Source organism: Monopterus albus, unplaced genomic scaffold (assembly GCF_001952655.1).
Source record: "Monopterus albus unplaced genomic scaffold, M_albus_1.0 scaffold32.1, whole genome shotgun sequence".
Classification (NCBI taxonomy): domain Eukaryota; kingdom Metazoa; phylum Chordata; class Actinopteri; order Synbranchiformes; family Synbranchidae; genus Monopterus; species Monopterus albus.
The window spans coordinates 1,175,294-1,202,335 of NW_018127912.1; the positions used below are offsets into that span (position 1 = coordinate 1,175,294).

Genomic DNA, 27,042 nt, shown 5'->3' on the forward strand with positions numbered 1-27,042 from the left:
ACGTCACGGTCCTTGATTTTATTCTATTCATAAAGGGCTTTTGAACTGCTCTTAGTCTGATCCGTCACCCGGGTGATGGGTGCATAAAAATAAAACAATGAAATATGGCAAAATTTAAGTAAGTTGCTCACAATGCTAAAGTCAATTACCGGCACCTCAGAATGGTACACATCAGGCTCCAGTGAATAAGATGCCATGTTTTTAAAAAGCATAAAACAGATTTAAAAGTTTCTTCTGTTCTTCTTCTAGGGCAGGATGTTATCATCAGGTTCTGTGCTCACTGAGTGTTTTTCTCCTCCAGCTGGTGGAAAATGAGGAGCAGTTTCAGCAGAGCTTAGCTGATGCTCTGGTGGAGGAGAGCAGTGTCATTGTCAATGTGTAAGTACTGCATCCTCGGGTAAACTGCTGAAGTCATCTGTCTGACACAGCAAATTGTCATGATGCACTCACCTGGAGACACTATCTGCTACTCATTTTTTATATAATTTTTAAATATGTCTGTTTAACTAATGCAACTGTACCAGAGTATCTACTAAAAACTGAGTTTTTATCAAAATCTTGGCGAACAAACTGATTTAGATTTAACAAAACATTTTGCATACTTTTAAGGTTTAATGCAAGACTTGCACTGCCTTCACAGTATATCTGACTTTTCTTAATTATCAGTTTCCCACTGCCAAATTACGGTTATGTTAAAATACAAGCTGGAATTATGAATCAGGAAACACATTTTTCTGAAAGCTTCACTATCCCACTTGGTACTTGCATGTAATATAATGTTCATACCAAGCATTGGAATGCTGTAAAAAATAAAAAGCACCCAGTGAGCTACAGTTTTATGAAAGTAGATTGACTAAAGTAGCAGAAGACCACTCCAGGTTCTACTCTTGTCAACTAAGAACAGGAAACTGAGGCTACAGTGAGCACGGATTGACAAAATTGAGCAATGCAAAATGGGAAAAATGTTCTAACAAATCTTGCTTTCTGCTGCCACATGCTGATGGTGGGGTTAGAAATTAGCTTATCACCATCAATCCATGGATCCATCCTTCTTTGTGTCATCCAGTCATGCTACTAGCAGTTTAATGCTAATGGGGATATTTTCCTGACACACATTAGGACATCTAATACCAGATGAGCATGATTTAAATGTCAAAGCCAACCTGAGCTATATTTGCTGACCATATTCATGCCTTTATGGCCACAGTCTGTCCATCTAATAAATGGCTACTTTCACCTGAATAACGTGCTATGTACAGAAGCACGTCATGTCAAGCAGTTCCACAAATATTACAATCGGCTCATTCCACTTCAGTGGCCTCCCCACTCATTACATCTCAGTCCAACAGAGCTGAGGGTGTGGTGGAACAGGGGATTTGTAGCATGAATGTGCAGATGACAGCTCTGCAGCAAGTGCGATGTGATCATGTCAACATGGACCGGGATCTCTAAGGAAAGTTCCCAACACCTTGTTGAATCCATGCCAGGAAGAATTCAGGCTATTCTAGAAGCAAAGGGGAGGTCGTACTCAGTTTTAGAAAGATGTACCTAATAAAATGGCCACTGACCGTAAATAATATTATTTGCACACTTCATTTACAACTCACAAACACTGGAAAATCTTTCCCATCTCTAACACTCGTCCCCATTGAGAGTAGCATAGCATAGCATTACCCCCCTCTCTTTGCTACATATCGGTATCAGTGAGCGTATTCATCCTGACAACAATCACCATTATTTGTACCTACAGGAGACTTGCCAAGAGTCTCCCTGTGCCCACAGAGAACGAGACCAGTCGTCCAAGAATCGACCTGGTGGTGTTCATCATCAATCTGACCTCAGAGCTCAGGTAACACTCACATCCTCAAATCCTATTCATGTTAAATTTCTCACCAGTGTACCTTTCCTGGTCGCTTGAGGACACAGGTAAAGTATCTGCTCTGTATTGTAGTGCTTGTGTATTGTACTGCTTGAGTTAAACACGCCTCCCACAGCTGTGTGACTGGTACCAAGAAGCAAATTTTTCTTTCTAATGAACTGGAAGATTGATTTTATCATTATATAGAAAAGAGCTACTAATTTCTGTTGTGTGGTTTGGTCTACACTTTGTATGTTGTGTCAGTTACAGGTATGGGTGATGTGATTTAATAGTTCATTCTTCTTCTTTTCACAGTTTTGAGTCAGCAGAAGCTTCCCTGAAATATTTGGACTGTGGATACTTTCTTGGAAAAGTGTGCTTCTTGGTCACTAATGGTATGTAATGGGGGGTGCGGCTGTGGAGGTAGAGCGGGTCGTTTCCTAACCAGAGGATTAGCAGTTCGATTCCCGACTTGTCCAGTCAACATGTCGAGGTGTCCTTGAGCAAGACACTGAACCCCCAGTTGTTCCCAGTGATGTCACCGGTGTGTGAATGTGTGAGCGCTTGGGAGTGTGAATGGGTGAATGGCCGAATAATGTGAAAGCGCTTTGAGTGTGCTGTAAAAGCATAGAAAGGCGCTATACAAGTATAAGACCATTTACCATTTAAATCCTTTCAGGTATTCGTTGGCACGCTGCCTGCTTGAATTGCATGAAGGAGGACTAAATGAGAGCAAAAGGATGAAATGGAGCATCTTAAGATTAATCATTTTTCACAATGTATATACCTCATCCATTCCTGTGTTGTTAAGTCGTAGTTCATCTTTTTTCCATGTCTTTTTTAGGCTACATTCATATTACAGGTGTTAATATTCAGTTCAGTCTGTTTGTCAGATCTGATCTTTTTGTGACAATGGTTCACATTCATGTTTGTAATTGATGCGTATCTGGCTCCAATTTGAACACCACTGACATATTAAACCGACACTAATGCACAGTTTTAAAGGACACGTAAGTCACGTGCTTACAAGCATAACAACAATAGCGTAATCTGTGCACAGTGTCCTCAAAAACAGCTCGGTTATGACACCTTCATTCTAGTTTGCAACCTCGACTTTCCACTGATGCGTGTCCCTGTTGTTGCTCTCTGATGTTTATTTTTACTGGTCTCTGCGGGGCCGATGCTGAATGATGACGACAGGCTATATGTGCAGAGGAGTGAGACTAGGAAAGACTCAAATCTAGGAGCAGGATTCAGATCTGATTCCAAAAAATCTGATTTGGCTTGTTCACACATCCACAAAAAAATAAATATCGGAGTCACTTGTGCTATGTACATGTTACCTGCTGAAGTGGCTCATCTTTTTTTATCCTTCATGTGGCTCAGATCTGATGTTTTCAGGGATGTGTGACCTCTGACCTTGAGTGTGGAAATGAGCCCAAGAAGACCCCCCGGTACCCGAGGGCTCGGGCTGTGGTTCAAACTGAAATTTATAAATTTTGTTCTAGTCGGGTTCAAAGATGGCTGGAGCATTCAATGTCTTCTTCGTTTAATGATAAGAATAAAAACGCCGTACAAACTCAGCTGTGTTGGGCTCAGGTTGGGTTTGAACATTATAAACTATAAGCTTGTCAGGTTTTGATACCACACTCTCTGGCACGGGTTGGGTTCTGACAGAAATATACAGCCCCATCCCTGCTCTAGGTCAGAGTTCATGCGGTTTTATCAGTGTCTCACTCTTCTGCACATTCGCATATTGTGATCATCATTCAATGTCAGCCCCTCACAGACCAGTAAAAATAAACATTGAGGAGAGCAGCAACATGTACAGGGTCAGTAGAGAGATGGGGACATTTTACTTTTGTTTAACATTTATGTAGCTTCTGATCACACCAAACTGGAAGGAACATATTGTAACAGTGTTTTTTCAGGGATTTGAGCAATTAGACCTTCGCACAAACAATGCTGCTGTTATTGTTGTATGCATGTAACTCAACTTTCAGTTAAATCTGCACGTGTGGCAGTTTTGGACCTTGACAGTGTTCACACTGGAGCCGGATACATGTCTCTTACCAACATGAATCTGAACCATCCACACAAAAAGATAAAGATAAGACTTGAGCATCAAGGCCTGTAATGTGAACAGAGCTTTCTTCTTCTGTCTCCTGTAGCTCGTAGCGTTTCAGTCCCCGCTGAGCGTCTGGATGCTGTCAGAAAGCTGGCTGCTTTGTTTCACTGCCCCCTGCTGTTTGTAGAGGATCAGGTTTGTATCTGCTTTTGTCACAACCATGAAGTAGGCTTGACACTCCATTCCTTCAGTCCTGCAATAAATCCTCCCTTTATGAAGGTGCTAATGTTCTTCTTTTGTTCAAACTATTTAGAGGTTGATTCAACTGTATGATCAGATTTAAAGCTATGATTTGCAGTGCTGTTGAGATGTATTGAGTTACACTCTATTATTGTATTGTGTTATTTTGCCTACCCCATTTATATCAATGAGGGTTGGCTAAATAAAAAAACCTCTGTATAATGCAGCACAGTTCAACAGCAGCACAGAGTACATTAGTATGGGTTGTGGGAAGACATGTACCTACAAGATGAAAGTGCCATTGTGTATATAGGGGATTGTGAATGCAGGTGGCTGTTCAATCCTCCTTTTTTCCTTTGTGGCTTTTCACTCAATGCCATCAGGCAAACAGTCACTAACTACAGTAGTTTGGAAGATTGTTGGTTTGTAATGGGCACGTTTTAGTAAAGTACCTAAATGAATCATTTTACATTGGTTAATCCACCCATTCATTTTCTTCCTCTTCTCTGGATCAGGTCCCATCAATTATATTAGTAATGCCCTTAGAAATTAGTGTTATATACTGCTGGAAAGTACTGAAAAAAGAGTCACATGAAAAAACAATTGTAGGTCATAGCACGCCTACTAGATTTCTCTAATATTTTCATAGTTTGGCCATTTTGATCATGAAAACTAAATTTTTCTGATGATCTCAAATTCGATTTGTGCTTATTGATTGTGTAGCTCAGTGTTTCTGCAGTTTGGGGTTTCTGTGCTGCTTTTGACAACAGAGCACAAAATGTCTCTATAGTGCATTTTCCTGTTAGTTTCAAAGCAGTCCTGTATAATGTTCCTCCCCTGCAGACAGCAGACGGTGTGGCCAGTGCTGCAGAGAGGTTACTGACCATCCTGAAGGTGGCGGCCGGACATGTTCCCATAACGACATCTCTCTACATGTCCATCCTGGCCCAGTGCACCGTGCCCCCAGACATTGACCAGCCGAGCTTTGACTAGTTCCTTTGAATGATTTCTTGACTTTATTGTGTGTATATATATATATATATGCATTTATTGCTTTAACAGGTGATGTGTAGCCATGATGTTTCATTTTAATTATTTTACATTACATGTTAGTGATTTAACTTTTGGCAGCTGCACTTTCTGTTTGCACCTTACAGTAGTGTTCCTTGTGTGTTTTTATTTTTGTGCATATTAATAGAACGGGTCACTATTTGTGAAGTCCACATTCAAAATAATATCTATTATACTATAACTGAGGTCCATATAAACGTGACTGTAAGGTAAATTTAGTAAAGGCAGATGCACCATAAACATGGCCATGAACAATCCTGCCTCTGTATATGTTAATTAACTAATTAATTATTGTTGGATGCAGGATTGTGTAAGAATGTACAGTCCTGGGCAGATTACAGCTTGATCTTTCTTAGTAGAAAAGGGATCTGGTGACATGACGTAGTTTCCAGCCGGCCTTCCCCTAAGCCGAGGTCTAATCAGCCAGATTGAAAACACCAGTCTGAGTTTGCAGGGTCTTAAAATGAAACGGTGCTATGATATCAACGTGATGCTGTACAGCATTCTTCAAAACTGCAATTTGTTTTCTGCTTTGAAGAGTGAATAATTATAATGCATAGTTTGATTTCTACACCATGTACTCTGTGTTTTTCTGGTTTCAGACATTTGAACTGTCTGGAATGCTTTTATCAGCAAAGCTTAGTGTCAGTACAATAAAATAAAATACATCTATTATGAGTAAAACATGTCTGAACATTATCTTAGTGTATTTTTGTTAAAAAAAATGTTGGCATGGATCCTGCCAGGTATTTTAAAGTACATTTCTGATGAACTGCTTCTAGATGCAAAGCTGAACTCTTAGAAAGAAACTCAGCAAGGACATTTCAAAATGATGGTTTATCTAATTTCAGATAACCAATGTTTATGGTCTATATTTATTATTCTAAAACCTGCATCTGAAAAACAACTGCTACCGCCATATGCATCACAATTATGGAAGCAAATAACGATGGGGCCACATGAATCTAATAAGCAACTGGATACCTAAGTGTGATCGTTAATCACCACTGAATTGTTGGTGTTGAATTTTTAGCACTGAAGGTGTTTTACTATAAAAAACAAATCTGAAAAATCCTTTTGAAGCTGGTAATTTAAAATTTTGCAAACCTGAAAACTGCTCAAATTCTGTACCCTCAGATCTAAAACTTGCTGCATGGTGTCCTAGATGGTCTGATCTGAATGTTGTATCTTTTTTGTCTTTTAAGTTTTTCAGTTTGAACCGAGTTAGTTGAATTTGAGTAATAGAAAATGTTTTTTGATTAGTTAGTTTATTTGAATTGAACCCTAAAAGTCCTGGAAATAAATTTGCTGAAGTTGCACAATAAAAGGAGGAGTTCAGACCACACACTTCCAGATAGATGGTTTTCAAAGTTAAACATTTTAGTGCTATAAAATCTGTGGCAATTAATTTCCAACATTAAGAATCCATTTGTGATTAAATTAGATATTTAAATGCCTATAAAAATTCAGATCACTCTGGTTAATACTCACTTCCACATGATAATTATTTGAGTTTTTGTAGAACACATGACAGTTGAACATGGTTCATTACTTTCAACAAGTTGCATTGTTGCATGGAGATTTTTCTTACATTTACCATACTATGACGTTTAGTTTGATATCAGACGTACAGTATACTGCTTATGCTACACTATCAACCAGTTTGACCTCAGCTCAGTCAACAGTTGTGCAAACGTCAGAGGGAGAAAGAGTGGGGGGAGGCAGAGTTGTGACCAGAGATGCTGTGCCTTGTGTCACGTCTGCACTAAAGTACGCGCACACACACACACAATGGTGCTATGGAATCAAGTCAGAAAAGACAACAGGGAGTCAGGGGGACCTGGAAATGTTAATGATACACTGTTGGCTCTTTTACTTATTTAAATCATGGTAAACACTTGACTGGCAAAACAAATGACTGCTTTCCACGTAATGAGTCAAACAGTATGATCATTGTAGCAGCAAGTCATGGGAAGCTTGCTCAGGGTGTTTTATTGAAGTTCAAAGTCTAAGGACAAAACATTTACTGTGAGTTACTTCTAATGTGCCATTTATACGATTTGTTTGATCATTTATGCGGTTTTGTGACCTTTACAATCAACCCAGCAGTTATGGCAAGTAAAGGTCAGACCTTTGAATAAGATGGCATTATCATTGGCATTATCATCTTCACCTGTTGTCTGCATTGCTATTCTAGTCAAGAATTAGCCCTAAGCCATTCCTCTGCCTAGCAGGAGGTACAACCACAGTGGCATAAATTACATCTAGAGTTGAAACAGTGGATTAATAGTTGGTTAATTTTCAAAAAGGATACACGCGCCAATTGCCAAGCAACCAGACTAAGAATCTACAGCTGTATTTTAGCAAAAAGGTGCTTAGCTAAATACATCAGAATGCTAACATGCTTAGAAGGCATGGCATTTACCATTTTCACTGAGTTTAGCGCGTTAGCATGCTAACAGCACAAACTGAAGGAATGTCATTGGTTTTTCAGGTATGTGTTGATGGTGCTAGATGAAATGTCATGGCATCATGAATGTTTAGTTTTATTACGATTATATTAGTTGATATATTTCAGTTTTTAAAAGGTCAGCCTGGTGATGGTTCTAAAATAGGCCTAGTCAGGGAATCATTAAAATTATTAGGATTCATCATCTGGGAACCATGAGTGTGTGTGCAAATTTGTTTGTCAATCTGTCAAGCTATATGTTGAGATATTTCACTGAATAGTAATGAAAAATTTGACCTGTTGATGACTCTACAAGAGAAATCTGGATCATCAAGGTTTTTAGGATTTATCCTCTGGGAAGCACAGATATCTGTAGCTATTGTCATTTGAGTTCTTCCTATAGTTGTCAAGCTGTTGCACTCTGAATTGCAAATGTCAACCTTATGTTGGAGCTAGACGAAAGGCAGGGGATTGCCTGAGTCTTTAGCATTCATTGTCTGGTGGCCATGAATGTCTGTCCCAGATTTCATGGCAATCCATCAGACAGCTGTCGAGATATTTCTGTCTGGACCAAAGCAATGGTCCAAGCTGATACTGCCAGTCTGCAACTGTGGCTAAAAATACATCTTCTGCTTCCAGTCTCTAAGATGTGTGTCTTTGCATGTTTTTTTTTTCTTTAACAATAAGGTAATATCTTTGAATTTTATCAGTTAAAACAGTTTGACACATCAAATACCATTGAATACTTCCACCTCTCCAGCCCTCCAATACTCACCCAGATGGAACGGTATGTAAAGAAGAAATGTCTGTCTGATTCATATAGTCATGACTTTGCTTTAGGGGTCACAAGTATACTGTAGCTTAAGCTCATGGCTTCATATAGGATTGTAATATGACCAAATAGATGACAAGCTAAGCTGAGATTTAATTAAGGAATCATTCCAGACCCATGCAGCTGAAGCAGGATTGACAAAAGCTTTAATGGTGGCACTGAAGCAATTTAAGGGCTAGAATTGAGACTCAGGGTTCACTCTGGGTTCGAGCAGGTTTGTCAGTTTACAGTAGTGATAAAGTCCCTAAAATGGCTGCTATGAAAGAGACTAAGTACTGGCTGCTCTGCACTGTCACGTCCACATGAATCATGTGGCTGAGAATAGAAGGAGCTGCAGACAGATGAACATGAGGGGTTTGCACAGCATGAGGTGACATTGCTGTGCATGACGCATTCAAGTGGAGGGTTTTACTAAACACATGACTGTGTGTATTTGCTTGCTAGACCGTGTACAGCATGTGCATGTGTGTGCTCAAATACTTGATGTGAAGAGTTATAATGTTGACCTGATTATTGTCTGGGCTGTTTGACTCTGATAATGTGCTGCACTGATTTTATTATTTGTAAACCATGACCGGCATTTAGTGAAACAGATTTACAATGCCAGTCACCTAGCACAGAGGGCACAGGAGGTAAGTAACAAAGTAAAAGTAGAAACTGGAATGAATAAAACCTGGGATAACAAAAAAATAGGCAGAGTAGAGTGAAGGAGTTTTATTGATCATTGGGAGACATGTTTACATCCTGTTAGGAATACTGAACAAGATCAATCAAATTTAACTGAAATAAAACCGATATTTATTACAGAGCAGGATATCTATGAAATCCAACATGATCTGATACAATAACTCTGAAATCAAAGCTACATTTATGAAGCTTATGTTCTTTTGATCTTCAATTCAATGGTAACATTTCAAGCTGTAGTTGATTGTAATGCTATAGTACATTTTTTAATTAATCAAGATCAGAACTTTAAAAAAAAACCAAAACAAATGCTGTTCCATGTGGAAGATTTCTTCTTCATGGTGTGACTTTACTCTTTAGCCACTGAAGCCATGCTCTTTGTAGCCGGCCTCAAGGTCACCAATGATAATGGGGAAAATGTTGTTCAGGGCGTGCTGCCCAGCTGCGTCAAGTATGCCTTTCTCACCCAAGACTTTAACAATGACGTCACCAATAAGCTGAAGAGAAAATTATACAAACTGCTTTAAATTCAAGTTATATAAAATAAGATGCAAGTTACTAATATATCAAAGTCAAAGTGTTTATTTGTCATATGCACAGTTAGGAAACATGTTTCCCTGTACAATGAAATTCTTACTTTGCCGTATATGAGGAAGAATCAAAGGAAGATATTAAAAAATCTCACCCTGAAGTTGTTGATAGGGATCTTGTGCTTAGTGGCGTGACTCTGGGCCAGAGGTTTGATGATGGCACCGTGGCTGCCTTTGGCCTTCAACAGTTCACTAAGTTTCTTCAGCACAATGGCACCGTGGGCAGAAATAGCTGCGTTACCAGCCAGATCACCGTGAGCAATCCCAGCAAACTTAGGGAACAGCTTCTGGGTTTCTGGGTGCTCTGTGAATAAACTGTTAAAAAAAAAAAAAAACATGAGCGGATTCACCAGAAATAAGATGCCACCAGGAGACAGGGTTTCTTCACCTGATTTTTATTACTGGCTGTGAAACTGCCCATAAACCTTAGAGAAAAAATAACAGAACACTGACATGAATAAATAAAGTCCACATAATTAAAAGCAGAATTGCATTAGGTGTGGACCCTGGCTACCACCCTGCAAACCTCCTGGGCTACAGAAATGACTCATCTTATCTTTCAGAGTAACTGACCGGACCAGAACAAGGCCCCCATATTTGGCAGGGTCTGCATCCACTGGACCCCAGTTCTTCAAAACAGCATCATAGTCAGCCATGATCTGAGGAGGGAGAAGAGATAAAGGGGTCAAAAAAGCCTTACAGAAGGGTGATTTGACAAATAATATAAAAAGTTCTGAGTGCCAAAAGAAAGTCAGAGGGAAAGAAAGAGAAATCTTCTCATCATGTAACGTTTATGTGACTTACACAAACAGTCTTATCCGATTATTTCACTACAGTTGAGGGAAACTTCCGTCATTTGCCCTCTCTGAGTCTGTAATGTGACCTCAGTGTAGCCCTGCATAATGTATGCGAAGTGAAACCAGATACAACTCTTAAAGCTGGCACTCAAATAGAGAGAAGGGAAAGTGAACAATAGATACGTTTACCTTCAAGGACAATTACACTGGCCTACAATTAAGAAAAACTTTTCTGCTTCCAAATTAAAATGTCCTAATGTTTATGGGTTTTGAGGTGCTGAAATTAAATGCAGCCTTTAAAAGAGCCGATTGGCTAAAGGTGTTTCTCTTTTTAGTTTGCCATTGAAGTTGTATGGTGGCGTGCAAAACCCAATGGCAAAACGTGACTGACAAGAAAGATAAAGGCGCTCTGTGACTCCAGGAGAGAAAATGGGCTGCTGTATATAACAAAGAGCCTAATGTCTGGGCTTGAGGTATTAACATAAAAAGCGCCTTAGATGAACAAACAATGTGTGGCTTGTACTGCCTGAGACATAATACCAGCCTAATGCTTCAACTAAGAAGCTTGCTGCAAAAGCACATCGTTTTGTCATTTTGTCAAGAGTTTTGCTTCTAATTTCTGGTTTTGCTCAGAAATATTTCTTTTTGGAATTTGACAAAGTTTGCCATTTTAAACCAAAATGCATACACTGAATCTTACAAACCAGAGGCAATCAACGATTTTAGATATTTTTGTTTTCAGTGACCCAGAATTAGCAAAGATTGATGTTGTTTCTGAGGCATTTTGGTTCTAAACCACTATTTTCTACACTTTAATCTCCTAGTATAGCTTTTGTAGTAGCAGTGGATGGCGTGTTTTCATTCACTGACATTATAAAATGGCTATATTACTTTAAATTTCATGAAAAAAAAATTCTTTACAATTTCTCTGCATGCCAAATAGCCAAAACAGGGTGAAGTGTGTTTTTTTATTCTGATTTCCCTAACATTGCATTACTCCATTACTAATTTTACATTTTAATTCTGCATTAATCAACACGTTATGATTTGTCAGTATTCACTAAATCAAGACATTTTACCAATAAATGGAAATTATTCAAAGATTAAATCATGAAACTACTAAGAGAGCACCTACCTGCAAAGTAGTAAGATATCCTGGGTGACGATACCAGTTCTTCTGGGCCTGAATTAACCCCTCCCCACAAAGTGGACCTTTTATACACCCTCTCTCTGTCCTGTGACCAAATTATTCCAGCCCTCCCACCCATCTACCTCTCTCACTGCACGTCTTTCAAAGTGTTCTCAATACCTCTAAGCTTAATCTGGAAACTTTTGATTCCACACAAACGGCGTCTTTGTTGTGATTATATGCAATACATAACAAAAGAACACTTGATTCACTAACCCACTAGACTCACGGGACAGTGATTTTAAACTAGGTCAGGTGGAGTGTTGTTAGATCCAGCATGATGTGGTGTTTCTATACTGCCTATACTTAGACCTAGCAAAAACTAATCCAGCAGATTTTTGGCCCTGTAGTAAATCCTCCTTTGGCAAAGGTTGTAGAATTCAGTTTTTATTGAAACTATTTCAAAAAGCTAGCAGGTGTCCAGTTTCTTTGCAGGACACACACATGTTGTTTTGATTATAAGTATCATACATAATAAATATAATACAATCATTCAACCATCTGCTTCTGTAAGCAACTAGACTGGTGCACTGTAAAAATAATATTCTCGTAAGGCTGTGTGAAAATTTCCATTTAGGAAAATCTATCAACAGTTACACTATTTTTAAATAGGACTAATACCCCAAAGAATTAAAATTTCACACATATTTGAGAAAAGTCTGACAAATTAATACAGATTACTTTTTTTTCAGAATTGAACCTTTTTTTTGGTTCCTCCCCCATGAATCATCTCACAGCCTTCAAATGTATTTGGTGACCATTAGGTGGGGCCGACCCCACAGTACAGCACTAAACTACCAACAAGTACAATAGATAAAGTAATTGGGTTATGGTTAATAAGTGGATGCACATTTGTACATACTACACATTGTCTTTAATCAACAGGGAAATTGTTTATACAGTAGATTTAGATGTAATCATTTATGTGTCAAGGGTTTTAAATGTGTGTTCCCCTCTACATTTTGTCTGAGGTGACTGTATTAATTATTAACACGACAAGGTGAACCCTTATCTAAAGCCTATATTTATGGTGTAATACATTGACTGCATATTAACACACAATGTGACATATCACATAAAAGTATTTGTTCATGATTTTGTATAGTATTTTTTCTATGTTTTAACAGTAACAGTAAACGAATAAAGGTGACAGTGTCCCTGGGTGAGATCCACAGGGTTGACATTTTTGGAAAACGATAAACACGGGTTGGTTTGGCTGCATATGCTGCATGTTATTCTCAAAATAACCACTAGGGGCACTACCATGTAACCTCTAGGAACCAGTAGTCCCTTTTATGATTCTCATGTCTAAGCGCAGCACATAGCTAGATAACTGAAACAAATTTAGAACACAGGCACAGGACCCAAGGATTTAAGAAGTACCACAGTGAGGGAGGAGGCTTTAACAACAGGTCACTGAATGCATGTGTTAACAGAACAGTACATTATTTGTTTGTTTAATCATAACCACTTTGATGGACATTTTTCACCCTGTTAAGCTAGCTAATGTAGCTAGTTTAACAGTTAGTTAACGATTAGTTGTTAGCTAGATAACTGTTAGGATAATAATCAGGATAATCACCTTTATTTGGCCAAGTATGTTACACACACAAGGAATTTGTTTCTGGTACAGAACCAAGGCAGCCATCTGTGGCACCAACTCACACTGATGGCTCTAACCATTGGGGGCAACTTGAGGGTTTGGTGTCTTGCCCAAGGACACGTCGACATGTGGACTGCAGGCACTGTGTTTCAAACCTCCAACCCTCTGGGTGGGAGATGACCGCTCTACCCACTGAACCACAGTCGCCCCACAACATGTTGTTCTCAGAGTAACCACTAGTGGAACTACAGTTGTCGTAGCTTATCCCAAGTGTGTCCTGTTTGTACTGTGAGCCGCCAAGGGCTGATGAATCTTTCAGGATGTATCATGGTAAAAAATTGGACCCAAATGTTACCAGCCCAGGTAGCACTAAGGGAAGGGACTAACATTTGAAATAACCGGATGCAATGGCTTCATGCCAGGTGTTTATTTATAGAACTATTAGTGACATACAGTGGTAAATAAGGCTACACAAATGCCAACTATTTACAACTATTTGCAAAGGAAAAAAGAAAACCAGATAATTTGAACAAAATAAAGAAAATGAACAAAACAAGCAACTAAATCAAACTAAACTTATCAAACAAATCAAAAAGTTATGAGCGCTCCAAGCAACCACTGACGTTAATGAGTGAAACTTGACATCAGACTTCAAGGTGTAACACATTGCAAACACAAACAAAAAGGAAGAGTAAGGCACAGCTCTAGAAGGAGTCCATCAAACGTGCTACTAAAGCCCCAGCTGATAATGAATGTACCGGCCCGTGCCTAAGGTAAGTAGCAGTACAAAACCTCCAAACAGGCAACTGATTGAAGTCTTGTCAAACCAAAATGGGATAACTCCCAAACAATCACCCAGTGGTGGAAGAAGTACTCAGATCTTTTACTTAAGTAAAATTAGCAATACAACAAAGGTCAAAGTGTTTATTTGTCATATGCACAGTTAGGAAACGTGTTTTCCTGTACAATGAAATTCTTACTTTGCCGTCCACATGAATGCCACAAAATACAAGTGAAATATAAAGTAGATGAGCAATAATACAAATCTAAGGCACTTTAAAGCAGCAGGTGAAGGAAGTAAATAAAAATACAACAGGAACATAACACAAAAAAATGTAAAAAGACTCTGTTACAAGTAAAAGACCTGCATTCAAAATGCTATTTTAGTAAAAGTACAAAAGTATTAGCCTCAAAACATTCTTAAAGTACTGAAAGTAGTCATCATGCAAAATGACACATTTTACATTCCTTTATATTTTATTATTGTCTTATAATTACTGATGCATTATTGTGTACATCACATTTAATGTTGGTAAAGGGGGAGCTAGTTTTAACTAGTTTATATGCATTTAATTTGAATTAGCTTGTGAATTTTCCACCATAGATCAGTGAAGTCTTATAATCATACTGTATTTTTTTGTATGAAAGTAACTAGTAGCTAAAGTTATAAAATAAATGTAATACAGTAAAAAGTACAATATTTACCTCTAAAATGTAGTGAAGTCAAAGTATGAAGTAACAGAAAATGAAAATACTCAAGTAAAGTACAGATACCTCAAAACAGTACTTAGGTACAGTACTTGAGTACATGTACTTAGTTACTTTCCACCACTGCAATCAACATACTAACCAGAGCTGGCTAACACAGAATTCACAAAGCTGCAGGGACAGCTGTCTTTCTCCTATGACAGCTGCATGATGAATGATGAACTGGCTACCTTTATCACAGTTCGACACGTAGGGGCCAATCCCCTTGAAGCAGAGATTTCCTTCATAGCCCAATCACATCCACTGAGGGGTGGGACATGTTGTGCCACACCACACACCCACAGAACTCCGCATCCCCCCTGCATTTCGAGCAGAAGAACACACACACAAGCAGCGCTGCACAACACAGTACTAACCCCAGTGCAGCTGTAACAAACAGCCCATTCTATAATATAATCCCCAACTTAAAACCTCTAGGGCCGTAACACCACATATTAGTGCTACAGCTAACAACTCAACACAGTGTTGATTAAGCTACTGATTGTTTGTGCAAATAAAGGAGCCGTTTGACACTTTGGGAAATATACATTCTTTAGAGTCAAGACTTAAATGTTGGAATATATTCAGTTAATCATCTTTCCTTAGTGAATCGCTCACATCTTTTGTCTTGTATCCAGACTAAGGTCAGACCACAGCTGCCCAACCTTTACTTGAGCATGAGCTGCTTCTCAGAGCAAAACATTTTCATGTGACAACACTGTTGCAAAAGGAACTGATTATCTCCAACTTGTGGGAAGAGGAATCTGATAACATCCTACCCCATAATTTTGCATGACTGAGGAAAAAAACAGCTGACTCTTGCTCTCACTGAGGTGCTATCACTTAATCAGCCTAACTTTTAGGTATGACTGAAAATGTGGCTGAACTTTCTGTAAGCAACAGAAAATTTTGGCAGTTTTCCGACATGTCCTCAGTGGCAGTTGCAGAAATCCAAGCCAAATGAGCACTGGGAGAACAAAGGTCTGCGTCTGTATGAGTGTGCACTGATGGAGAATGTATGCAACGGCCTGTGGCAGTAATCTGAGGAGTCATGGGATCGTTTTGGGGGTTGTATTTCAGGGGACTGGAAAATCAAAGCTTCTATTCTTAAAATATATTTTGTTCATTTTCGAGGCTTTTCCTTGAAATCTTTGTGTCACTGTGTGGGACAAAAGACCCGTCAGCTGAGTTGATAAATTTTCTCACTCCTGTCATGAAGCCAGCAATTGGGCAAAGGCAGGCAGGGTACACCTTGGACAGGTCGCCAGTCCATTGCAGGGCCAACACGCAGAGCAACAACCACTCACAGGCACACATTCACTCCTACCGCCAATTTAGAGACACCAATCAACCTAAGCTGCATGTCTTTGGACTGTGGGAGGAAGCCGGAGTACCTGGAGAGAACCCACGCAAGCACAGGGAGAACATGCAAACTCCACACAGAAAGGTTGCGAACCCACAACCTGCTTGCTGTGAGGCAACAGCGCTAACCACCATGCCACCCTCTTGTTGTTTGTAATATGCATATTATCTGTTCCCTTTGTGACATTCTTGTCACATGAAAATATTCTTTTCTGAGAAACAGCTTATACTCCAGTAAAGCTTGAGCAGCTGTCATCTGACCTTAGTCTGGATATCAGACTAAAGAGATGAGCAGTTCATTAAGGTAATGTGATGACAATCTAAATTAATTGAATATATTTCAGCATTTAAGTCTTGACTAGAAAGCATGTATATTTGCCAAAGTGTCAAACTATTCCTGTATTTGCATAAACAGTCTATAACAGCTTATACTGTAAGCTCAGATAAGTTTAATTGACTTTAGATTTTCAGGAAGTCGGTTACCTAAAACAATTAAGCAATGTATAATGAAAACCTCTGTGAATTAAACTTAAAAACTAGGCTACAATTATTTTAAGTTCAATACATTATACTATATATATATGTACAATGTACAGTATATACATATATACAGTATATATATATATATATATATATATATGTATTACACAGTACTATTAAACTGTATATTTATGTGTGCGCGCGCATGTGTGTGTGAGTGTGCCGTGATTGGCCCAGACTGTATCTCTGTATGTCTGTTTATCCAATAGCATCGTCAGCTCCTATCATGTGGTTTTAAAGTAACCGGAAATCAACAGTGAATGTTTAAGCGGCTGTAAAATCATTTTAGGTTGAGGTTTCTTTTTTGCTGTCAAAGTATTGTTTTAATTTTATATATTTTAACCAAATGAATTACTTAGCAGCGGTCTCCAAAACGATGCAATCTTTGAAAGGGTTGAGATACCTGAAATCCAGTACAACGAAACAAGCAGGTAATTATGTGTTTTTGTTCATATAACCTGTGTGTAACGTAAGACATTTGGCTTTGGATATTGAGACATTCAACGAGGCTGTCCTCAATAATCTTTAAGAGACGTTATTGATGGTCATCAGTTTTGTTGTGCGTTAGATAAGAAATTATGTTTATGCGGGAAAATAGCTAACATTGGCTGGTAGTTAGGGACCGTGGCTAGCCGCACATGCAGTGTGGCTAAAAGGAACCATCAGCTAGCCAGTTACCCTGTGGTCCGTGGTTCACCCAGGCCTTTCCAAGCAACTACGCTTAAACACTCTCTCTGGAACAGTGCCCTAAAATAACTGTAATGGGCCCCGGTGCAATTTTTTTCATGCCCTACCCCCGTCCCATCTGAAGGGCATGGTATCTGCTGGACTCTCTGCAGTTTGCCTACTGGGCAAACAGGTCAGTGGATGACTCAGCCAGCATGGCACTGCATTACATCCTGCAATACTTGAACTCCTCAGGGACCTATGCATGGGTCCTCTTTGTGGATTTCAGTTCAGTGTTCAACACCATCATCCCGGGCATCCTTCACTCTAAACTGACCCAGCTCACTGTGCCTGCCCCCACCTCTCAGTGGATCACCAGCTTTGTGACAGACAGGAAGCAGCAGGTGAGGCTGGAGAAAACCACATCCAGCACCTGAACTATCCGCATAGGTGCTCCAAGGATGTGTGTTCTTCCTGCTGCTGTTTTCCCTCTATACAAACAACTGCACCTTAGAGGACCCCTTCTGTAAAGATCCTGAATTTCGCAGGCAACACAGTGGTCATCGGTCTCATCTAAGACAGTGGGAGGTTGAGCAGCTGGCCCTGGTGTGTGGTCACCACCACCACCACCATACTTGGCAGCACTGTATCAGCAGTCAAGTCCTTTAAGTTCCTGGGCTCCTCTATCTCTCAGGACCTGAAGTGGACACATCCAACATCAGCACCACCGCCAAGAAGGCACAACAGAGGATGTACTTACTGCGCCAGCTCAGGAAGTTCAACCTGGCCCAGGAGTTGCTTGATACAGTTTTATAGAGAAATCATCGAGTCTGTTCTCTGCTCATCCATCTCATCTCATTGCACTAGTGTTCCATAAGCTTAATGTACATTATCCATTACTTATAATTTGAATCCATAGTCTGTTGTATATCGTACATCACTCTACATATCTTACTGTAAATATCAGTTGTACATATCTATCGGTAAATTATTTCTTACTGTACACACTGTAGATACTGCACACTCTGCACTGCTGTCGTTGCACTTCTGGTTAGATGCTAAACTGCGTTTCATTGCCTTGCACTTATACATGGGTAATGACAATAAAGTTGAATCTAATTTAATATTTTATAAATACTTATTTCTTTTTTTCATCTTCTTTCCTAAACACACATTCCTTCTTTTTTGTTTCCTCATTGCCTTATGAAGTAAATTGTACTTGCACACTGAGACTCCATTTACTGTACACTTGGTTTTAAGATGCACCTTACTTAATGTGTCCTAGGTGATCGGTTCATCATTGAACAGTGCAAAATACAAGTTTAAATGACCACCAAGACGGATTGTGAGCCGATCACTGAAACCACTTGCCGAGGTAGTTTGACTCATTTGACCAGATATTGTATGTAGTATTAAACAGTAATGACTTCTGATGCGGCTCCAATAAGGCTGTTCGAGGAAAATACATCATCAATGCAGGACATGATGGTTGTTTTGGTGAGAGCGTGCCGGCGTTCAAAAAAAGAAAAAATGCAGCGAAATGGCCTATACCAATTCATCATTGTATTATGAAAGCTTTCAGTAGCAAAATGTGAGTACAAGTGGTCAGATGGGCACCTTGGAGATGAATGTATACTGACATGTATAAACCGTGATGTGTCCACTAAAACAAGTCTATATGGGGCCAGAGAGACACTAGACTGCAGTCATATTCTTCTTGTGTCCAACATACTTGGCCAATAAAGCTTATTCTAATTTTGATTCTGTATCAAATGTAGATACTTCTCAGTTCTAAGTTCTTCTCAATGACTCAGTTTTTGTTATTACAGTTACAGTAGTGTTGCTGTGAAGTACTTCTAAGTTCTTCTCAGTGACTCATTTTTTGTTATTACAGTTACAGTAGTGTTGCCCCCAGATGACGCAATAGAATCTAACCTCAAAGGAGGCTACAGCCTTAAATGAGTATTTCTGTCCAGTTTCAGAGCTCTCTGTTCCAGTACCATGGGGAGAGATCAGAGGTAAAATCTGGGGTCCTGACCATGGTCACCCTGTTCTGTGCCTGCACGGCTGGTCCGATAACTGTGGGACATTCAACACCCTCATCCCCCTGCTGCCCAAAGGTAACTGATGTTGTTGTGGTAAACTTTAGAATACAAAACACAACACTGCTCTCCTTTTTTTTGACTTTTCATACTTATGCTCTTATGCTTTTTCACAAGCATACTTTCTCTTAAAAATAATAAAGCTATAGCCGCAGGTTAGACTTGCTGGGTAGTACTGTTTTGAACGAGGGATGCCGTTTTACATGTCTCTTGTGCCTTTACCTCTTTCTGATTTTTACAAGTCTGTCCAGCAGGTTTATAGTGGTTGACTAATCACATGAAATCCTGTGTGTGTGTGTGTGTGTGTGTGTGTCCATCCATGCATTATCTATACCGCTTATCGTAACGGAGGGTGGCTGGAGACTATCCCAGCTGACAATGGGCGAGAAGCGGGGTACACCCTGGACCAGTCGCCAGTCTATCACAAGATTGACACTTGGAGACAGACAACCTGTGTGTGTGTGTGTGTGTGTGTGTGTGTGTGTGTGTGTGTGTGTGTGTGTATAGGGGGGCAAATAAGTACTTGATACACCGTCAATTTTTCGAGTTTTCCCTCTTCCAAAGAATGGACAGTTCTGTAATATTCATCGTAGGTACACCTCAACTATGAGAGACAGAATCTACAAAAAAATTCCAGAAAATCACATTGTTAGATTTTTAAATAATTTATTTCCATTTTATTGCATGAAATAAGTATTTGATACAATAGGGAAATAGAACTTAATATTGTTTGTTCTCATCCTTCTTCCTCCTTCTTCCTCCAAACACGGCGAGTGGAGTTTATACCAAAAAGTTCTATTTTAGTCTCATCTGACCACATGACCTTCTCCCATGCCTCCTCTCGATCATCCAGATGGTCTTTGGCAAACTTCTGATGGGCCTGGACATGTGATGACTTGAGCAGAGGGACTTTGTGTGCGCTGCAGGCTTTTAAGCCATGACGGTGTAGTGTGTTACTAATGGTAACTGCTGAGACTGTGGTCCCAGCTCTCTTCAGGTCATTGACCAGGTCCTCCCGTGTAGTTCTAGGCTGATCCCTCACCTTTCTCAGGATCATTGATACTCCACGAGGCGAGATCTTGCATGGAGCCCCAGTCCGAGGGAGATTGACAGTCATCTTGAATTTCTTCCATTTTCTAATAATTGCACCAACAGTCGTTGCCTTCTCATCAAGCTGTTTGCCTATTGTCCTGTAGCCCATCCCAGCCTTGTGCAGGTCTACAGTTTTGTCCCTAGTGTCCTTAGACAGCTCTTTGGTCTTGCCCATAGTGGACAAGTTGGAGTCTGATAGATTTAGTGTGTGGACAGGTGTCTTTTATACAGGTAACGAGTTCAAACAGGTGCAATTAACACAATGAGTGGAGGATAGGAGGACTTCTTAAAGACAAACTAACAGCTCTGTGAGAGCCAGAATTCTTGCTGGTTGGTAGGTGATTAAATACTTATTTCATGCAATAAAATGGAAATAAATTATTTAAAAATCTAACAATGTGATTTACTGGAATTTTTTTTGTAGATTCTGTTTCTCACAGTTGAGGTGTACCTACGATGAAAATTACAGAACTGTCCATTCTCTGTAAGTGGGAAAACGTGGAAAGTCGGCAGTGTATCAAATACTTATTTGTCCCACTGTACACACACACACACACAGGTTGTCTTTCTCTAAGTGTTAATCCTTTGATAGACTGGCGACCGGTATAACATAAATTATGTGTGTTTTTTACTTTTATTTCTCCAGGGTAGATCCACTGAGAGGCCACTTCTCTTTTTCATCCTCTTCACAAGCACAGTTAAACACCCACACTGAAAGATGTGCAGTACAACCACAGACTGACCTGTGGCCACTGAGCAGCTGTTGCTGGAGCTGTTTGGGGTTAAGAGCAAGCTTTGTCACCTGACCCACCCAGATTTAATCCTGCTTGTCTGGGGATTGAACTGGCACCTTCTAGTCACAAGCTTCTCTAACCTTTAGGCCATCGCTGCTATGTTGGTATTAATATTTGCCTTACAAAAAGCAATTGTCTTGCGATTTTGTCCCCACCCCCACACACACATTTCCTGTCTCCCTCTCAGAGATTTACTTTCAGTTAAAGCTACAGTACCTAACTTAAAGTAACACTAGCATGAGACTCCAAACCAACCCACTCCTCCCAGTGCTCCCCTCCCTGCTCCTCTGTGCTCTACTATGATCCACCACGCTCTGTGCAGCTCTTCAGATATTTGTCATTAAGAAATTACAATAAATGAGAATACAACAAAACTTAGTGATTAAGCAGAAATAATTAAAAATTTGATTGGTTATAGAGGTCAGTCCTGCTCAAAACCTTTTAGAAGCTAATATCTCTGCACTGCTGCCAGTGATGTTCAATGAATCAGGGTCCCAGGAGGCTTCGACAGCACCTCTCCACATTACGTTTTGGAGCAGATTTCTACAACATTTGAAAAAAGTTATTTACTGTAGCTCTAAGGCAAAATGCCTAGAAAATAATCTTAAAAGAGAAAAGATATAAAAGCAGCTCCCTAGTGTGATCCTCGGTATGGACAATCTTCCCTCCGATATCGCTTTTGTCAAAACATTGTCCTGGCAATGTGGCAGAGAGTCACTTGGTGTGACCATCCTGTTTGTCTTTCTGTCAGAGTGCAGGTATGTGGCGGTGGACCTGGCAGGTCATGGCCAGTCATCCCATCGTCCCCCTGGGGATTTCTACCAGTTTCCATTATATGTGATGGATGTGCTCAGAGTCGTTGATGGTGAGTTTAAGAAGATCCAGGACATGTTTTTCCACCAATTCAAATGAATCACGAGTCTTTATTCAAGCAAAAGATGAGACTGCTCCAGGGATGGAGAAAGAGTTAGAAGCAAATGTTTGGGCAAATTACGTTTTGTTGATTTTTTTGAAGGGGCAAAAAGACACTCTTCAACTGTTCCTGCAGTTTTTGTTTTGATGATATGAACAAATTGTGTAATTGTCTTACAAACATTTGTTCATATTAATGATTGCGATCAAAATGTATCTATAAACTAATAATTTAGTTACTGATGTTTGTGTTTGATTGTTAAACAATCATAACTCTTCAATTTGTTAAAAAAAATCTAAATAGTCATAAATAAAGTAATTAAATGCATTTTATTTAAGAATGAAATCTCGCTCTGGAGCTTGAAAATAGCAGTTTGACAATTAAAAACATGTTAATATCACGAGCTCCTTCCAAAGCTTCATAACTAATATTAGAACTCCTTTCTTTTAAGATGGCTGCAGCGGAAATCTCCTGTTGAGGTTTTAAGTTAATATATTTGTGTCAAATCAAAGATTTTATATACATTTTTTAATCAATTTGCTATTACAACATGTTTTAATATACGAAAAGCTGTGAGTTAATATTACGCTATTGCTGTATCTATCACCCGACTCTGCATGGCAGTCAAGCCACAGCTGATATTGTCTTTGTTCTGTGATGAGATACTGAAGCTGGTTGATGATCTGTGAAATTAACTTCCACAGCGCTACAGTGGAGCAAGTTCTCCATCATAGGCCACAGCATGGGTGAGTGCAGCTACGCAGCAGAATAAGAACACTCGTGGTTGGTGGTGTGTTATGTTTATGTGTCCCGTTCCTTTTTTTAATTTCAGGTGGTAATGTTGCTGGACTGGTATGTGACAATATTATAGCTGTTTTCAAATAATACACAGACGCTGTTTTATTTTAATGTGTGGTGTCATCATCCTTATTGTGTTTTTCACAGTTCAGCGCTCTATATAATGAGATGGTGGATACTGTCGTACTTTTGGATTCCCTTGGATTTTACCCCACAGATCTGGTACATTGACAGTTTGTACACCCCAAACTACACTTCCCACAGGGCTGTAATTTGTTGTTTAGTTAAGGGTGAAGAGAAAGCTTTGAAGTTTCCATGTAATGCTAATAATGCAGAAAATATTTTCATTTATTTACAGCAGGGGTCTCAAACTGTGAGTCCACTAGACAATTACATAAGGCCTCCCACATGCTTGGGAGTTACTGTTATATCTGTGACCAAATCATTAGAGGTTGAGGAAATGGAAGCTGATCAGCTTCATGTAGTTTGAACGTATTGATGAAAAAACACACCAGAGTTTATTTTGTTCCCATGCGGGGTGTTGAAGCAGCCCCTTAGAGAACAAGCCTAGTGGCTCCCAGCTAGTTTGAGTTTGAGTTTGAGTTTACACTAAAATAACCTCCTAACAATGTCTGATTATTTCTAAGTGGTGAGTAAATAAATAAATAAATAATGAAAAATGAATTCAAATACATACATTTAAAAAAAATGTCACAGTTTTGTCTTATTTGTCACTGCTAACCACGTTACTCCTTTCCATAGTATCTGACATGGAGCTGTGCTCCGCAGGCGACTCGTGATCTATATCTCTTGTTTTATTCAGAAAGAAAAGGCACAAGATCTGAGGCAGGGTATGGACGAGATGCTTCAGTTTGAGAAAACGACAGCAGAGAAGAAAAGAGTTTACACTTATGAGACAGCAGTCGAAAGGTAACGACAGCAGAGAAGAAAAGAGTTTACACTTATGAGACAGCAGTCGAAAGGTATCGCACCTTTTTGTTGATGGTGTTTTAAAAAGACTACAAAGATCCACTCATTCTTCAAGCCTTTTATTGGTCTTTTAGGCTGAAGGCTGCAAACCCAACTCTGTCCAAGCGGTCTGTACACATCCTTTTGGAGCGAGGTCTGAATCAAGTTGAAGGAGGTACTTCTTTTTTTTTTCTTTTTTTTTTTTTTTCTTGCTTTTGTGTTTGTTATGGAAAAAATAACCCCTTGTTATTCCTCCTCTGCTGGAAATATGATGTCCTGTTTTCTTCCAGGAGTCGTCTTCACCCGAGACTTTCGCATTAATCTGGTGGGTTCATGCTGAACTGTCCAGCACATTATGCTACCTTTGTGTTTTCACCCACAGGTGCTGGATACAGCTCATAAACTGAATATGTTTTGTTTGATGTTTTTAGAAGAACATAGCACGCTTCAGCTTGGAGCAGTGTCTGGAGCTGCAGTCGAGAATAAAGGCCTCTATTCTCATTATTCTGTGAGATAATCCTGCCCCTTGTATTTCCTTATCACATTTACTAAACTCATTACAGTACTACTTTGTGCTGAGCTAAATCCCAACTTTGTCGTTCCAGAGCTGAAGGTGGCTACATGAAAACACTTTATGCGATGGATCAAAGAGAATCTGCATTTTCAGCACTTTGCCAGGCCTATAGGGACCAAAGTGTGAGTGCATTTTGACAGTGTAAAGTAGATGCCCTTGCATCTTTGTGTTTATTTTTAACTGTTAGGCCTGTGTGTGTTATTGTGCCGAGCAGACAGACAGCTGTAGTGATGCAAAAGTAACAGTGTAATAAGAGATCAGTGTCCCAGCAGAAGTTTTTATAGCAGTTATAGAACCTCAGCACTGGCCTACATACTTGAAGTGGGTCAAGTGCTGCTGATAGGAGAAAGAGAATAGGCAGCCAGGAATTGTCTCCAGTGATTATCTTGGTCCAAGTCAGCTGGCAGTAGCCTACAATGTTTCTGTACAACAAAAGATGATTTTTAAAACTGCTGTATTCAAAACGTCCATAAAAACCATGTCTAATGTGACAGTTATTTGATGAACCTACAAAGGACTATCACTTGAATCTGCAGCTCTCCTCGGCTTTACAAAGCTTTATAGAGAGTTTTAGCTCAACGTTCAGGTGTTCAGCTCACAAGTTTACATTTTAAATGCACTCTCAGCGCTCTCACAATCATCACTGTCTGCCTCCTTTGTTTCAGCACATGGTGGTGATGGTTCCAGGAGATCATCACGTCCATCTGAATAATCCTGAGGTCGTTGCTCCACTTGTGTCGGACTTCATGCAGTCAAGAGTGTTGTCACAGAAAGACAGACTAATAGATGAACAGACCTCGAAGTTATAACAGAGTTATAAAACAACAATTTTACCAGTGGGGTTGGTTGATATAGACTAAAAACTATAGAATGATATTTAACTATTTTTATGATAACAATATAAATGGCACTCAGCATAGTCCTAACAGCGGTGTAAACAGTTATTCACAAAGTGAAACTTCAGATTGCCATCATTAAAGGTGCAGTATGATCTAGAAGGATTGATTAACAGAAATGGGTTATAGTATGCGTAATTATGTTTTCATTAATGTGTAATCACCAGAGAATTGTTGCATTTTCTTTAGATTAGAATGAACCTTTTATATCTACATAGGAGTGGGTCTGCCATCACAGACTGCCATCTGGAGCCACTATGTTTTTTTTACAGCAGCCGAGAATGGACGAACCACACACTAGTGTGAATTTCACTTTTTCACACGAAAGTAGCAGCTTGGATCGGGAGATGTTTGGAAGACGATAAAAGAAGTAACGTTAGAAATGAGGAATCGGTGTCATGAGTTTAAGAACTATAACTTGTTAAATGGAGGATCTTAGTTCAACTTTAACACAAGAAAAAGGAAGATAGTGAATCATCCTTATCAAAGAAGCAAAGACAGAAATGGGAAGGTTTAATTTTTTTTTTTTTCTTGATGCAAGTTTATTTTTTTCTTTATCAACATAGAGAAAGGTATATACAGAACAAGTTAGGGGATACAAACAAACCACAGGGGAGAAGTCTATTCTTAACAAAACATTAAGGTTAGCATAACAACCCTTAAACAGTATTACTGCCACAAGCATGAAAGAAAAAAACAACATAAGAAACACCAGCTATGAAAACAAATGCATAGGTAGGGTAAGGAGCTCACACAAAAAAGCACAGCTGGAAACATCTAAAGAACAACAGTTGGGATATAGATGTATACAACTTATAAACCTTTCCGGTCATCCTTTCCAGGCATTTCGGTGACATATAATAGTTGGCAAAGTTATTAGTAAATACAGTGAAGGAGGGAGTATTACCATTCCACTTAACGAAAATGTACATGTATATGATAGTTACCCAGAAGTGTTCAACGTGGTTTTGTTGGAAGTTGCCGTTCGTTTTTAGCCGCGCTTTTTTTCTTAACATCTACGGTAAGAGTTGCTTGGAATGGCTAAGATGGATGTTTAAATCTGTTTGACTGTTTACTAATGGGCTTAACGATTAAAATAGTATTATTGCACTTATTAATATGTGTATGTATTCAGCCTTCTTGAAAATTATACTGCGGTCATTTTGGATTCAACCGGTTCTTTTATCTGAAGGCCCCAAGAAGTAACACTCAGGAAAGAGGAATCAGCTTTACGTAGATTTATTTTCTTCTGGTTAAATGCAGAGTTATTACAGCGCTGGGCTCTATGAGATGACAAGTCTCCAAGAGCCCTGATAATAGGAAATAATTCACATTTATCTTCTCGGGCTGGGACTGTCCTGTACATGAGTGGAAACTCATATTATCTTCTAATCTGTTGGCTCAACACTTACAACATGAACTGGACAC

At 39.3% G+C, this 27,042-nt stretch overlaps 3 protein-coding genes across 3 annotated transcripts in view; 2 read left to right on the plus strand and 1 right to left on the minus strand.

The window, feature by feature from the left end:
* Positions 1–5,355, plus strand: part of pane1 (proliferation associated nuclear element) — a 10,423-nt gene extending 5,068 nt beyond the window's left edge. The window contains exons 2-6 of the mRNA XM_020596941.1: positions 302–378; positions 1,751–1,849; positions 2,174–2,253; positions 4,030–4,121; positions 5,010–5,355. Coding sequence (XP_020452597.1) covers positions 302–378; positions 1,751–1,849; positions 2,174–2,253; positions 4,030–4,121; positions 5,010–5,159 — 498 coding nt within the window. The 3' untranslated portion in view covers positions 5,160–5,355. The remainder of the gene's footprint in view (positions 1–301; positions 379–1,750; positions 1,850–2,173; positions 2,254–4,029; positions 4,122–5,009) is intronic.
* A 3,880-nt stretch (positions 5,356–9,235) lies between these two features.
* On the minus strand, positions 9,236–11,803 carry mb (myoglobin). Its single transcript, XM_020597093.1, has 4 exons — positions 11,725–11,803; positions 10,366–10,451; positions 9,888–10,107; positions 9,236–9,699 (listed from the first exon to the last, which is right to left on the minus strand). The coding sequence occupies exons 2-4, from the start codon at positions 10,446–10,448 to the stop codon at positions 9,559–9,561; spliced, it is 444 nt and encodes a 147-aa protein (XP_020452749.1). The 5' UTR covers positions 10,449–10,451; positions 11,725–11,803; the 3' UTR covers positions 9,236–9,558.
* Positions 11,804–17,037: 5,234 nt separating this feature from the next.
* serhl (serine hydrolase like) lies at positions 17,038–26,828 on the plus strand. The gene is made up of 12 exons (XM_020597154.1): positions 17,038–17,241; positions 19,453–19,596; positions 22,216–22,329; positions 23,082–23,123; positions 23,210–23,229; positions 23,323–23,397; positions 23,999–24,105; positions 24,240–24,319; positions 24,435–24,469; positions 24,576–24,652; positions 24,750–24,840; positions 25,384–26,828. The coding sequence occupies exons 1-12, from the start codon at positions 17,157–17,159 to the stop codon at positions 25,525–25,527; spliced, it is 1,014 nt and encodes a 337-aa protein (XP_020452810.1). The 5' UTR covers positions 17,038–17,156; the 3' UTR covers positions 25,528–26,828.
* Positions 26,829–27,042: the final 214 nt, after the last annotated feature.

Coding starts and splice junctions, on each gene's coding strand:
- serhl (XM_020597154.1), top strand. CDS start 17,157: ATGAATTACTTAGCAGCGGTCTCCAAAACGATGCAATCTTTGAAAGGG. Junction 17,242..19,452: donor CAGTACAACGAAACAAGCAG/GTAATTATGTGT, acceptor ATTTCTGTCCAG/TTTCAGAGCTCTCTGTTCCA. Junction 23,398..23,998: donor GATTTTACCCCACAGATCTG/GTACATTGACAG, acceptor TGTTTTATTCAG/AAAGAAAAGGCACAAGATCT.
- mb (XM_020597093.1), bottom strand. CDS start 10,448: ATGGCTGACTATGATGCTGTTTTGAAGAACTGGGGTCCAGTGGATGCA. Junction 10,108..10,365: donor GGGGGCCTTGTTCTGGTCCG/GTCAGTTACTCT, acceptor TTTTTTTAACAG/TTTATTCACAGAGCACCCAG. Junction 9,700..9,887: donor TCCCTATCAACAACTTCAGG/GTGAGATTTTTT, acceptor TTTTCTCTTCAG/CTTATTGGTGACGTCATTGT.